Raw genomic sequence first — 13,757 nt, 5'->3', positions numbered from 1 at the left:
GCACCAGAGAAACATCATCATGTATCACAGATATAATCTATGCAAGAGATTTCATGTCCTCATCTCGAAAATGACCAATGCAAATCAAAATGTAATCACGTGGTTTTCAGTTTATTCCTGCCCCCTCCATGAGTCGGATTAAATTTAAACAAAATGATTGTGAACTCTTCATGAACCATCAGAATCAAATTTTTAGACTTGATTACTTTTGGAATGGACATTTTATAGGTAAACCAATATTACAACCACTTCAACAAAACTGCATGTTTTCAAAATAATATTCTGCCAACCCCACTTCCTTTTGTATCTGGCTGCCATGCTGGGGTTGTGTAAATTCATCCTCTGCTCACCACTGATTGCGAGACTCTGTTCAATAACCAGAGAGGCAATTTTTAAACAAAGCATTTTCATTTTCTGAAACTAATACATATTTGATGATTGAGATGTAAATGGTGTAAACTCAAATTACCCCAGGACATCATCATTATTGAAATTACTTCCCTTTTTTTTATTAAAAAAGTTTCAGCTCCAGCACATCTATTTTTACCAGATCAATAATCAGTAAAACAGATAAGAAACATTTCACCGCTGTTCGTGTTTTACAAATTTTACTTGGTCTACCATTAGCAAACATTTTCCTTCATAAACAAAACATTGGAGAATATGGTTTTACCTCGCCCACCGTGATCAGAGAAAAGAAAACTGTGCCAGCTGTGATTAACAGCTAATGTTGAAAAGCACACGCAGGCTGCGTCACTCATCTCGGGACATCGCGTGATGCTCCACCATTTCTTCACTTTCACGCCGTTTGACCCTGACCTTTCCTATCTGCTGTGATTCTATCTGCACACAATCAATGCCTGTCCCCTTCTGCATGATCACGAACAACAGTGGACCCATCCTGACAGGGTCTCCACTGGCGGCCCCCTGTCTCCCTGCATCTCGGTCGGGAGATCTTCCAAAGAGGACCATCCTCCCTCATTATCTGCTCCACCCTGCCCGGCCCACTGGAAGTGATGCTAATAACATGAATTCCAATTGACTGACATGGGTGAGGAACCAGGAGATGAAATCCATACTTCATGCATTTTGCATGTGGTGGTAATTAGACGATTTTGGGGGGCTAAATGCTTCTGCAGAACTAACCTTGTTCCTGCAGAGATGGTAAAAATTCTGATAAAAGCTTGTGAAATCTAAGACAGAAGTAAAAGATGAATAAATAAACAATTATGGGAGTGTACCGGCGCCAATGGTAAAATGAGCTCTGTTTCTGAGTGTATCCTTCAAAACTTGAAGCTTCACCAAATGAGTTGCAGCCAGAAAAAGTGTGTTCGACTCTTCAGATACCAGAGGATGATGTTTTGAAGCACGGCCTTAATTATGGGTGCTTTCTTAAAGAATAAGTGTCTGCTTCTCTAACCAACCTTGAGACCCATTTTAAAGGTCTGAGAATGTGCCCTTGACAATTGTCCCCCCCTCCGGGCCCCTGGCTCTGGCCATTAGGAAGATTCCTCGTCTTCTCTAAGCAATGACAGGTGAAATGGAGCACAAAATCCCAGAGCCTGCCATGGGCCTCTCCACAACATCAGCACCTCTAATTCTTACAGACACTTGTCGTTCCATTAACACTTACTTCCGCTAAACATATCTTACGACTGACAACAGATGAGCCTCGTTTGAAATGACAGCTGTACGATCTATGACGGAGAAGCAGAGGAAGAAAAAAGTACATGAACCCTCTGGTTGTCTGCATGAAATGTTCATTAATTGTGATCTGATCTTCATCTAGTCACATATATTGACGGACACAATGTGTTTAACTAAGCTAATAACAATAATTTGTTAAATTGTAATTGTGCATGTTTCAATTTAAATAATCCTGCAAACCTTTACCTAAATCAAACCTAAACTTGGATCATTCATCCTCACAGACCTGCTTCAGTTCAGCCATGTTCTTAGGATGGAGAAAACAAGAGCAGCAGACGCTTTTTCGTGCAAAACTGCTGCTATCACCTGCTGAATATGTGTGTGCAGGCACATGTGTGGTTGGATGTAGACAAGCCTCCTTGGCACTGTTTTTCACCAGTTACTGATCTGATGGTTCATCTGCTCTGCAACGGGGGAAACGAGGAAGGACAATCAATAACTGGATTATAACTTCTTCTCAGAGGCAGAGGCAGCAGAGGTAGGTAAATAAAGAGAAAAACAGAGAGAGACAATGGTAACAAAAGAAATCAATTCTAGAGGAATAACTATTCAACCTTCACAAAAACACAGGGAAAGAAAAATGTCACAGTAGAGAAAAGACAAAATAAACAGAACATTTTCTCAGCAGACATGTTGAGTAGAAAAATACAAATGTATTTTTACAAATAACTCATATGGCTCAATGTAAACTAATTTAGCCAAGTCGTTTCATGTCATTTAGTCTGAAACTGAAGCAGCTAAAAACTAATTGAACAACTTTATTATTTGCAGCGGTGTGTAAGCTAATATTAAAATAGAAAAGACAGCAGAGTGGATAACTCCACCAAGAACGAACAATCCTGCACATGATTGTCTAGTTGTTATTGTGGAAATTTGATAAACCAATTGATTTATATTTCATAAAACACAGATTAGGAAAGTGAAACAAATTCCTTGATCTGATTCTTAACCTTCACCTGCATCAAAATGTAAGAGGTTCTTTCCAGGCTCAGGCTCCATCCCTCCACCAAGTCTGGTGGAAATCGGTTCTGTTGTTTCTTTTGTGTGTAAGCCTTCAAATAAACCAACACACAAGCCAATAAACACACAAGAGTAAAAACATAACCTAAGGAGGTAAATACATTTATATACAGAAGGTGAAAATAAAAATTCGATTTTACAATTTTATAGAAACAGAATCCAAATTCAAGTTAAATCCTCAGCAAAAACCTTTCAGAAACTTTCCATCTTCACCAGAATATGATGCTTCAAGATCAACTGTAAATGATGGAGCACCAGAAAGTGAAGAAAGTTGGGATGAGGAGTGTATGCATTCAGCTAAATAGATTTAAATGTATGTTATATTTTAACAATATTAATAAATTATTAGAGCATTTTAGTCTGAATCATTTGTGTTTCTGTGCTTTTGGTCTGTCTGCTTCTTTTATTTGTATATATATTTTGTTTATCTTTATTTCTAACAAACATGATTATAACAACATCAATATACAACAATTGAAAATGAAAATAAATGAAAAACACGTTATAATTTAAAGGTGGGGTAGGTAATAATACAACATTACATTAATGTACACAATATTTATATTAAAATATTCCAGCTGTGGTTGTTAAGGCTCTGCGTTCACCACCGACGTCACTCCCAATACTCAGCGTCTATTGGCTGAAAACGAACACATGGCGGTGACGCTCACCAGGAAGTGCCGCAGCCCAAGCGTGTGTATTTGTTTACAGAGTTTCCGTCCGCGCCTCGTTCGAAGCTCTTCTTGCGAACGAAACACGTCACACTTTACGTCAAATTACCTCAAATACATTCCGCGTGTCACCGACACACATCCTCCCGTGTGCCCGTCACGTTTGCGCCGCTTGACAATGGAGCCATCAGCCGCTAACGAGACATGCTAACGCCAGGCTACGTTAGCTTGCTAACTTGCAGCGCCCTCTTCACGTTACGCCGTCATGTAATCGTGAGTGACAGCGTCGTTGTTTCACCTCAAGGTTACAAAGCGCAAAGCTGATCACCGAGTTGGTTCTGCCGCTACTGTGTTAGCCTCATTCAGCGAGTTAGGGTTAGCCAGTTAGCCAGCTGGAGGAGAAGCAGCCATGGGAGATCATCATAAAACAGGATGACCTCTCAGAACATGTCTCTGAAAACTCAAGGTACGAACCCACCCGGTCAATAAACCACATGTGTATTATTAAGAAGTACGTATAGGGTTATATCTGTGGCGGCTAACACTGTTTTATTTACATTTCTGTCTGCACTTGTTCCTCCACCTGCTCACGCAGAATAATGACCAAAGAAGACCCGGTGCATCATGGGATTGTCTGACGTCTATTGGGATCACCACATACCCCTGCCAAAGCTCGCTCCGGCCCCGGCCAAGGTCACCGTCGCCCTGCTGGCCCTCCTGTGCTTCATCAACAGCTATGACGGGGAGTTCGTGTTTGACGACTCCGAAGCGATCGTCAACAACAAGGTGATTCGTGTGATCGATTAACCAACGCAGAACGGCAGCTCCGCTTCATGACACTGCACAGAGAGAGAGGCACAGTCCACAGGTGTGATTTTTGCGTTTCTGTTCCAGGACTTGAAACCAACGACACCCTTGAACAACATCTGGAGCAATGACTTCTGGGGAAGTAACCTGAGCAGCAACTCGAGTCACAAATCCTACCGACCTCTCACCGTCCTGACTTTTAGGTAAGAATTTCCATTTACTGTACGAACGCACACCCTCAATTAAATTTTACTTATACAGCGCCAAAATACATCATCTCAAATCACTTTACATTGTTATACATTATTATAGGGAAACCCATCAGTTCCCACCATGAGCAAGCGCTTGGTGACCAGACTCAATAAGGGTGGCCATCTGCCTCGACTGGTTGGGATGAGCAGACGTAATTGGGGGGGGGGGGAGACGAGGTGGTTGATAAGAAAGAGAGACTAGGAACAATTGTGTAACCTTCATATTTAAGCTCTGTCAGACAGACACTCTTAACTACAGTGTTAAATGCATGTAGCCATAATAACAGCACATCTGTCCTCTCTCACTGATTTCTCTCATCTTCCCCCCCTCTTTATTTCGCAGGCTGAACTACCTCTTGGCGGGAGGCCTGCACCCTGTCGGCTTCCACGTCCTTAACATTGTCCTCCATGCCGCCATATCCGCCCTCATGATTGATGTGTTTGCGATACTGATTGGTGGACTGGCCTATGATGAGAAAGATCGGCTGATGAACCACGCTCCTAAGACGTCTCTGCTCGCTGCCCTCTTCTTTGCTGCACATCCAGTCCACACAGAAAGTGTAAGCAGAGTTTAAAGTCAAGTTCAAAGTTGTTGTTTTTTTCTTTGTTTTTTTTTTCTGACAAATACAGCAGAATTCTAACATGTTTTAGTCCAACTAACATCAGTTTGACAGGATTCACGATATGTGAATAAACAGAACAGTGGACTGAAAGGCTTACATTGAACACAATAACTATTTGGAGAGGTTCACCTTGACAGGTACAGTTATTTTGTTAGTTTGTAAGTACAAACCACCAAATCCAGCGAAAAGAAAAATAACCTTCTTTTTAGTCATCGTACACAAATCCCCGGCCACATCTGGACATTTTTTATAGTAAATGCTAAAAACCTTGGGTAAAAAGCTCAGCATGACTGCAGTGAGTGTGACCTTGCTGAAAAAAGTCCCACATATCTGCGGGTAATAAGTATAGTGGAAGATAATTTTTTTCCCCCTATATTATCTGACACGTTCCCTTGTCTCAGAGTTGCACATAGACAGAGTGGGGGACGTACCTTTTACATGTGACTTAATACAGACTACGACATTAAAACAGTTTGTACTTTTACTGCATGTTCACACTGATTGATACAACACAGCAGAAGCGTATGTCTCTTAACTGTTAAAACAATTGTGGACATGAAAGCAGAATTTCTAGGTGAAATCTACACTCATTTGACTGCACTTGTCATTAAAGTAATGCTCTCTACACGATATTTGTGTGAGATACACATTTAAAGAATTGTTTGGTGAATGCATTTCAATTTGAAATTGTGACTTTGGCCAGTTGACGACAGATCATCCGAAACGATGGAGAAAAACTAACTTTCTTTCATTTTCCGTCTAACTTTTGTTGTGCAACAGCTTTTTAAAATATTTATGTAATCAATATTTACAATGTGTATGAGACATGATAGAATATCACATATGTAGTTCAGCTATTTGTTCCCTTGCAGCCTTACTCACCCGTTGTATCAGATTCGGTCAGCTTCTGCTCTTTGTTCTTGGAATGAGTTGGCCACAGTTGCCATTGTTGCCCATTTGCACATGGTACTGTTTGTGATTTTAGGCTATGAATAAACTTTTTTTAACAACACGGAGTCCCTAAAGCAGTGCGTCATGGCATCTTGACACACCAGTCCAGAGGTTTTAATACTAAACATGCAGTGGTTCCTTGCCAAGAACAAAAGCCCCGTCTCAGCTGGGCGTGCATAGCCATGGTACGCACGGTAGCCCGGCCTCACTATTAGCCGTGTTGGGTTGCTTATTGACCTGCCAGCATTAGTGTGTTTGCTGTAAAGCCTGGCTGGAAGGCAGCCTTTCCCCCTCTCCGTTGTCTTTAATCATGCAGGGCAAGGACTGGGTGAGACCTGGGGGGTGGGAGGCAGGCAGACTGTTGGGTTAGGTCGGCTGTATGTATCAAAGAAGGCAACCCCAGGATGCCAGCTATACTGTACTCACACACTCTATATAGCACACACACCAACAGGCCATGCTGGTAATGATTCTTCCTTCCTCTTTTAATAAGCCGTTCCATGATAAATCCATTTGTAACTGGATACAGTATGCAAAATAAAAGATGATGTGCAGGATGTGATACAAAATATAATAATCTATGAAAGGATGCACATGTTAATGCTTTTTCTGAATTGTGTTTTGCAGTTTAACCTTTTTCTGCCACTTTGTCTCGGCCTCATCTTTAATTCTGTCGCTCTTTTTCTCTCTCTTCCCTCTCCATCCTGATAAGGTGGCAGGTATAGTGGGTCGAGCAGATCTTTTATGTGCTCTGTTCTTCCAGCTTTCTTTCCTCACCTACTGCAAAGCCTTCAACAGAGGTAGGTATCCAACTATTCATCTTTATGTACTGCAAGACAATACCCTACAAATGACTGTCCACATACCTGTTGTTAGAAACAGAAAAGTGCCGGCATTTAACCCTTTGCTGCTTCTTGTTTTTTTTCAATGCATATCTTTGAACACCTTTTATTTTAAGCTTTAACTGTCCAACTTTCTCCGGGCTTTGTGCTCTCAGGGAGTGACAGAGATGACAGGTTTTCTGTCCGGTGGGTTGTGGCCAGCCTCTTGCTGTGTGCTGCAGCAATGCTCTGTAAAGAACAAGGCATCACAGTGTTGGTATGAACTCTTTTTCTAAAGCAGGTTAACGATTTATCCGTCAGTAACAATCTTTAAAAGCAACCTCATCAGTGATCCATGAGAAATACTCTTGTGTTGAACATCTAATGAAGACATGTGAATTGATTTTTATTTCATTTAATTGGTTACATGGAGTCTCATGTTTTTTCACATGTATGATAAGAGCTAAAGATCCAGTTAGTTGCTGACCTATATACATTTTAAATGCCATTTCTCCTCCTCTATGTATTTTCCTTCAGGGTGTGAATGCAGCCTTTGATGTCCTCCTGATCTGTAATGTTAATGTGTATGAACTCAGCCAGAGGCTACTCCTGAGGAAGAATCCACTCGATGTGAGTTGCAGTTTATAAACCCACCCCCTCCTCCCTTTCTGTCATAAATTATGCACGCCCTTGTATGATTAATGTCACATCACATCCTCTATATGGTTAATGAAAAGCTATATGGATGTGTGTATGTTGGGATCACGAAACAGTGCTCGAAAGTAGCTAAAAAGCACATATTTCTATTTGTCACTGACAAGTCACTATCTTTTTCTGGCAGGTAAGTGACACGTTACGAACCGGGCTGCTTACCCGACTGGCTCTCATGGGTCTGGGAGGACTCCTGATGCTCTATGCACGCTGGAGGATCATGGGAACAGGACCACCAGCATTCACTGAAGTAGACAACCCGGCCTCTTTTGCAGAAAATATATTTCTTAGAGTAAGTAAGATTTATTCATTATCTCAGCCAAGTCCATTTATTTGTTTGTTTGTTTGATGTTAAGCAAGATTACACATAAAAGCTGGATGGATTTTCACGAAACCTTGTGGAAGGATATGGTGTGTTTCGGGGAAGAACCACTTACTTTAACATTGCTGGATTGGGCATTTTTTTTTAAATCAGGCACATTTAGAAGGCTGGTATGTGTGAGTGTATAATTCGGTGCAGCTTGATTGAATTTAAGGGGACTGTTGGGCCTTGTCGGAATCATGCGCTCTACTGAGTGCCATTCTAGTTTAATCAAGTTTTTTAATCACTCACTACAGGAAAACTGAAGCATGCTTTTATTGCCACCACTACTACTACAGCTGATTCAGAACTCTGCAGCCTGAGTGCTGACCGGGACCAGAACACAAACGGAACACATTACAGTCAGTTCTGTATTGATTTGAAGATTATTTGACTAGTTCTTAAAGCTCTTCCTGGTCTTGCACAAGTGTACATGTCTCATAGTAAGTTAACTGTTCCAAAGTGCAGGACTAAAACCTTTGGTGATGCAGCTTTTAGCTTTTATGATCCAAGCTGCAGGAACAGTCTGACCCGAGAGCAGCTGCAAGTGTTGAAATCTTGAAATGCAAGCTTACTAACCTGTCTCCTCAGCCTTGCCTTTGATCAAGTATGCTTTATGGACATTACATCATTTTATTCACCAATTTATTGCATCTATGTTGTACATGTTATGTTTTTATCCCCATTTATTGACTTTTTGACTCTTAATTTGTTTTTTTTATAATTTTGAGCTTTTTGCTTTCATAATGATTAGCTTTTAAAATCTATTTTAGGGTGTTTTATTGTTGGCTTGTTTATTTGTTTTGTATTATCTTTTGGCTCATCTGTGATTTGTCAGGTACTTTGAACTGCACTAACCTGTATGAAAGGTGCTCTACAAATAGACTTTGATTAATGAAGTTATGCAACATTAAATCCTGAAATCATCTTTATTTACCTGAATCAGTCAGACTTTATGTTGCAATCTGTTATTCTATAATGCTGTTTTGTATGTTTTTAAGTGTAATTAATCATCATTTTTTAACACAGTGATTGATCTTGATTCTGAATTTGAAATTATGTAACTCCGTCTTCTTCTTCCTCCTCTCCTCCATCCCGCACCCGTCCTGTTCCTCTTTGATTGGCAGATAGTGAACTATAATTACTACTACTCTCTGAATGCCTGGCTGCTGCTGTGTCCCTGGTGGCTGTGTTTTGATTGGTCCATGGGCTGTGTGCCCCTCATTAAGGCAGCCACTGATTGGAGGATGGTGTGGCTACTGCTGCTCTGGTGCGTCCTGATAGGCTTGATAAGCCAAGCCTTATGCTCGCAGGACAGCCAGAGAAGGAGGTAAGCAAGCACAGCCATCTCACACCCGCTGTAGATGAGAGGAAGTACATGTTGGCCTCTCTAGACTTTACACTTGATTATGAAAATGGTATCAGATCCACTGCAGTGTGACCACAGCACCATGTCTCCATTGCTGTGCGAGGAGTCTAAAATGCTCTGCTGGTTTAGTGTGTGTGTGGTTCATGAGGAAAGTTTCCTGAGTGTATGGTGGTTTAGTGAGTTTGATAAGCCTAAATTTCCTTGTATAGCGTCAGACTTTTTTGAGTGTCATGTATCTGTATATGATCCTTTCCTGTTCTCCTCTCCAGGACACTGACCTTGGGTCTGGTGCTGCTCGTAGTCCCTTTCCTGCCAGCCTGCAACATTTTTTTCCGGGTGGGCTTCGTCGTCGCCGAGAGAGTGCTCTACCTGTCTTCGGCCGGCTACTGCCTGCTGCTGGCCTACTCCGTGGGACACTGCTGCTGTCGCTGGAGCAAATACAGGGTAGGGCTCAATTGTGCCAAAAAAAAAGATCACACCAAAATAAAAGCTCCTGCACGGTGCTCATGAACACTGATGAGCAGTTTCCAGGAAAAGATGCAACCTTTGTGTTTCACAGCCAACGGGTCACAATGTGCTGGTTTTAAACGCTTTTTATTTAACCACCTGTTAATATGACTGTGATGCTTCAGTGGCTCGGTGAGGCGGAGTAGGGACAGACATGAGATGACTAATGACTCACCTATAAAGGGATGAACACAGCAGGTGGTGTCCACGTGTTACATGGGTACATTTTTGCAGGCTGTTAACTCTGAGTCACCGAGAATTCATTTTTGAGCTGAAGGGTTATAATGACTTACAGTCGGTGGTTGTTAAATGTCTTCCGTTTCTTTTCTTTTTTTCTTCCATGTTACAGAAGCTGCTGTGTGTGTCGGTGCTTGTGCTGTTGTCAGTGTATGTAGCTCGCTGCGCTCTCCGCAGTCACCAGTGGCGGTCGGAGCAAAGCCTCTTCACCAGTGCCCTTTCTGTCTGTCCCCTCAATGCCAAGGTAAAAAAAAATCAATGCTCTGCCTTGTTGTACACAGGTGTTAAATAAATTACAACCAAACATGTAAAGTCCCACTCAGATGTCTTGTATGTTTATGGCTGATTCCTCAGGTCCATTACAATGTTGGTAAGAACTTGGCTGACAGAGGAAATGCAACGGCCGCTATTGGATATTACAGAGAGGCCGTCAGGTGCGTCCCCTCACAAACATCAGTAATCCAGTCAACTGCAAACACGTCAGTAAGTTGACTTCATGCTGCATGTTTCCTGTGACTTTCAGGCTTCATCCCACATACGTCCACGCCATGAACAACCTGGGGAATATCCTGAAGGAGAGGAATGAACTGATCGAGGCAGAGCAGCTTCTATCTAAAGCCGTTTCTATTCAGTACGTCCAACACCAATGAACATCATAATACACACACGATAGTTTTCATTTCACTGGTGCCTGTAAAAAAAAAAAAAAAAGCTCCTATTGATGGAACTGTATGTTTTTATCTGTGCAGGTCTGACTTTGCTGCTGCTTGGATGAATTTGGGAATAGTTCAGAACAGCCTACAGAAATTTGAGGAAGCAGAGCACAGCTACAAGAACGCCATTCGCTTCCGGAAAAAATACCCAGACTGCTACTATAACCTGGGACGCTTGGTGAGACTCCAGGGTGTAGAACAAAATTGACGATGGAAAAAAACTACTGTATTGTGGTAGATTAGTTTTTTTGCTAGACACAGAAATACTTTTGTAGAGCAGTTATCCTTTATTTTTTCTCTCCTTTCATGATAGTATGCTGACCAGAACAGACATGTGGATGCCCTGAACGCATGGAGGAATGCAACCGTACTCAAACCTGACCACAGCCTGGCGTGGAACAACATGGTCATTCTGCTGGACAACACTGGTAGCAAAAATAAATCCACACACAAATACGATACAGAATATCAAGTACTAGTGTGTGTGTGTATATATATATATATATATATATAATACTAATATATATTTTTGGTAAATAAAATAGTTATAATAATAATCACACCTCAAGATTGTAACCTGCTATCCTATCCCTAAAATGATTACAGAATAAACAACTAATTGGATGTTTTTTACTCAATAAATGTCTGTAACAATAATAATGATAATAATTTTGTCCCATTTTCTGAAATTATCAGATGTTTATTATACACTTTATTTTCTTACTATAAAGGACTCTGGGTCCTTGGTGAATGTTGTTTCAGCATGAACAGCCAAGAAACACGGCGTTGTTATTTTAGAAAAGCAGGAAATCTAAATGGCCAACAAGATTAGACCGGAAGAGCAGGAATCAGCAATGCTTGAAATTTATGTATTAAAGCTTTGTGTTGTGAGTTTTGAAGGCACTCTTCCCTGCCGTGTGGAGAATGCTCTGATTTCCAAACGCTCGAGCCGTTTTGTCAGAAGCCGCTCCCGTGGGGGCGGAGTCTCCCAGGAGGGCACTGGAACTGTCCAATCAGGGCCCAGTATGCTCCTGATCAAACGTGGGCAAGCACAGCCAGAACAGCGCCCCCTCAGAGTCCCCCCACAGCATTTGTTCCCCAAATCTGACAGAAATAATTCTACCCCTCTCCCCAGCTCCCCAACAAAAAGAGTGAAAAGAAGAACAATAGGTGTCATTTTCAAAAAGCAAGGAAATGGGAATATTCTTTTCTCTTTGGTGTTCACCCCCCCTCTTTTGTTTTGATCATTACACAAACAAAAGGCAGAATCAGTGTCGATTCAGGCAGATGCACTCAGACACAGTCACACATGTAGCCGTGTGTTGGCAAGCTGTGTCTGAAGGGCACAGGCCATGACTCAGGACATGACCGTCATTGTCTCTCTCTCTCTCTCTCTCTCTCTCTCTCTCTCTCTCTCTCCTCGCTCTCTCTCTCTCTTTCTCCATTTCTGGCCAGACATCAGACGTGTCTGTGACAGAGATCAATAACTCAGTGGGCCTTGTGTTCAACCTTAATTAGGAGACTAAACCGCTCCTCCATGTGCGGAGAAGGAAAAACTCTGCTCTCGACACTGCTGACAAATACAGCAAACAGTCAGGTTCCCAGTATACCAGCTTTTATTACTAATGTATCACTGGGTTTTAACTGCATTTAAATCCTAACACACACTTTTAGTAGCATAAAATATTCCGTAGATTTCACTCAAATACATGCATGTGTCCGGCTGTATGCGTGTTGTGAAGGAATATGTGATATCTTATCGTTGTTGTCTGTTTCTTCTGTCTTTAAGGTAACCTTGCTCAAGCAGAGTTGATCGGCCGAGAGGCTCTGAAGCTCCTCCCCAACGACCACACGATCATGTTTTCATTGGCTAACGTCCTGGGGAAATTACAGAAATACAAGGTCAGTCAGCTGAGTATAAACTTTCAACACAGAATATGATTTTTTTTGTGTGCATGTTGATAAATCATCCTCCATGTCTGCTTCAAGTACAGAAGTGACACATTTCTCTCACTCGTACAGCAAATTCAGTGTTTTAAATTTAGTTTGGTGTTTCTTTTTCCTCAGGAGTCCGAGGGCTTCTTCCTTCAAGCTCTTCGGATCAACCCAAATGCTGCTGGTTGCCATGGCAATTTAGGTAAGGCTACTGCAGCTTTGGTTGTATCACATGTTTTACACAGCTGATGAAAGATTCAAAGTGCTCAGAAGCTGAATGAATAACCGTGCATTTGCTCATGCATGCAGGCCTACATTGAACGCACCAAATGAAAAGAATCTATTAGAATTTTAGTGGCTTCTCAGGTTGAAGAGCGTTTCTGTTTTTTCCTCAGCGGTGCTGTATCATCGCTGGGGAAAGCTGGAGCTGGCAAAGAAACACTATGAGCTGTCTCTACAGCTGGACCCCGAGGCTCCTGGGACCAGAGACAACTACAACATGCTGCGACGTAAACTGGACCAACTTAAACGCAGCACACCCTGAAGGAACCTTCTGGGATCCATGCCCCCGCTGTAAAACTAGATTTTTTCCATTGTTTCACTCGGTATGATTTTTAACTGACAAATTCTGACTTTGTACCATTTGGAAATAAAAACCATGATCTGTTCACGAGGCTCTAGTTTTGTTCTTTGGAAAAAAAGAAATAACTCATCCGCTGCTTAAAGGGAAAAGTACAACACAGTATTATTATATTCACGTTGAAGAATTAAAATTCTGAGATTTTAAGAGTAAAGGAAATGTTTGTTAGTGGTCAACTGTATATTGTTGGTTCCATCTGTGTGAGATATATATTATATGAAGAGGTTTCATAGTTTTACAATGACATCTGTTCAAAATTTTGCATCCAATAGTAGTGAAAACCGACTGAAAACATGGCTTTTCCAAACTTGCTTTTTTCTTAGAAAATAATAACTTTATTCTTGTAATATTTAAAGTTTAATTCTTAAAATAGATTTTTTTTTCCTAATACTCTCTCGTAGAAAACAGTAAAGTTGCACACTTGCTATTTGTC

At 41.4% G+C, this 13,757-nt stretch overlaps 1 protein-coding gene across 1 annotated transcript; it reads left to right on the top strand.

Moving 5' to 3' along the window:
* The first annotated feature begins 3,387 nt into the window (after nucleotides 1-3,387).
* On the top strand, nucleotides 3,388-13,352 carry tmtc4 (transmembrane O-mannosyltransferase targeting cadherins 4). The gene is made up of 18 exons (XM_035175383.2): nucleotides 3,388-3,864; nucleotides 3,994-4,184; nucleotides 4,293-4,408; nucleotides 4,800-5,016; nucleotides 6,743-6,830; nucleotides 7,028-7,128; nucleotides 7,389-7,481; nucleotides 7,693-7,854; nucleotides 9,051-9,253; nucleotides 9,562-9,736; nucleotides 10,149-10,280; nucleotides 10,391-10,470; nucleotides 10,560-10,667; nucleotides 10,786-10,927; nucleotides 11,063-11,177; nucleotides 12,539-12,651; nucleotides 12,817-12,886; nucleotides 13,080-13,352. The coding sequence occupies exons 2-18, from the start codon at nucleotides 4,023-4,025 to the stop codon at nucleotides 13,226-13,228; spliced, it is 2,226 nt and encodes a 741-aa protein (XP_035031274.1). The 5' UTR covers nucleotides 3,388-3,864; nucleotides 3,994-4,022; the 3' UTR covers nucleotides 13,229-13,352.
* The last annotated feature ends 405 nt before the right edge of the window (nucleotides 13,353-13,757 follow it).

The sequence above is a fragment of the Hippoglossus stenolepis genome, chromosome 13, assembly GCF_022539355.2.
Source record: "Hippoglossus stenolepis isolate QCI-W04-F060 chromosome 13, HSTE1.2, whole genome shotgun sequence".
Lineage (NCBI taxonomy): Eukaryota > Metazoa > Chordata > Actinopteri > Pleuronectiformes > Pleuronectidae > Hippoglossus > Hippoglossus stenolepis.
Note: the sequence above shows the minus strand (reverse complement) of the source record. Positions and strands in the feature narration are given on the sequence as shown.

What these genes read in the sequence shown, in the direction of transcription:
- tmtc4 (XM_035175383.2), top strand. Translation starts at nt 4,023, where the DNA reads ATGGGATTGTCTGACGTCTATTGGGATCACCACATACCCCTGCCAAAG. An exon ending in CAGAAAATATATTTCTTAGA is followed by an intron (nt 7,855 to 9,050) that starts GTAAGTAAGATT and finishes TTTGATTGGCAG; the next exon opens with ATAGTGAACTATAATTACTA. An exon ending in CATTCTGCTGGACAACACTG is followed by an intron (nt 11,178 to 12,538) that starts GTAGCAAAAATA and finishes TCTGTCTTTAAG; the next exon opens with GTAACCTTGCTCAAGCAGAG.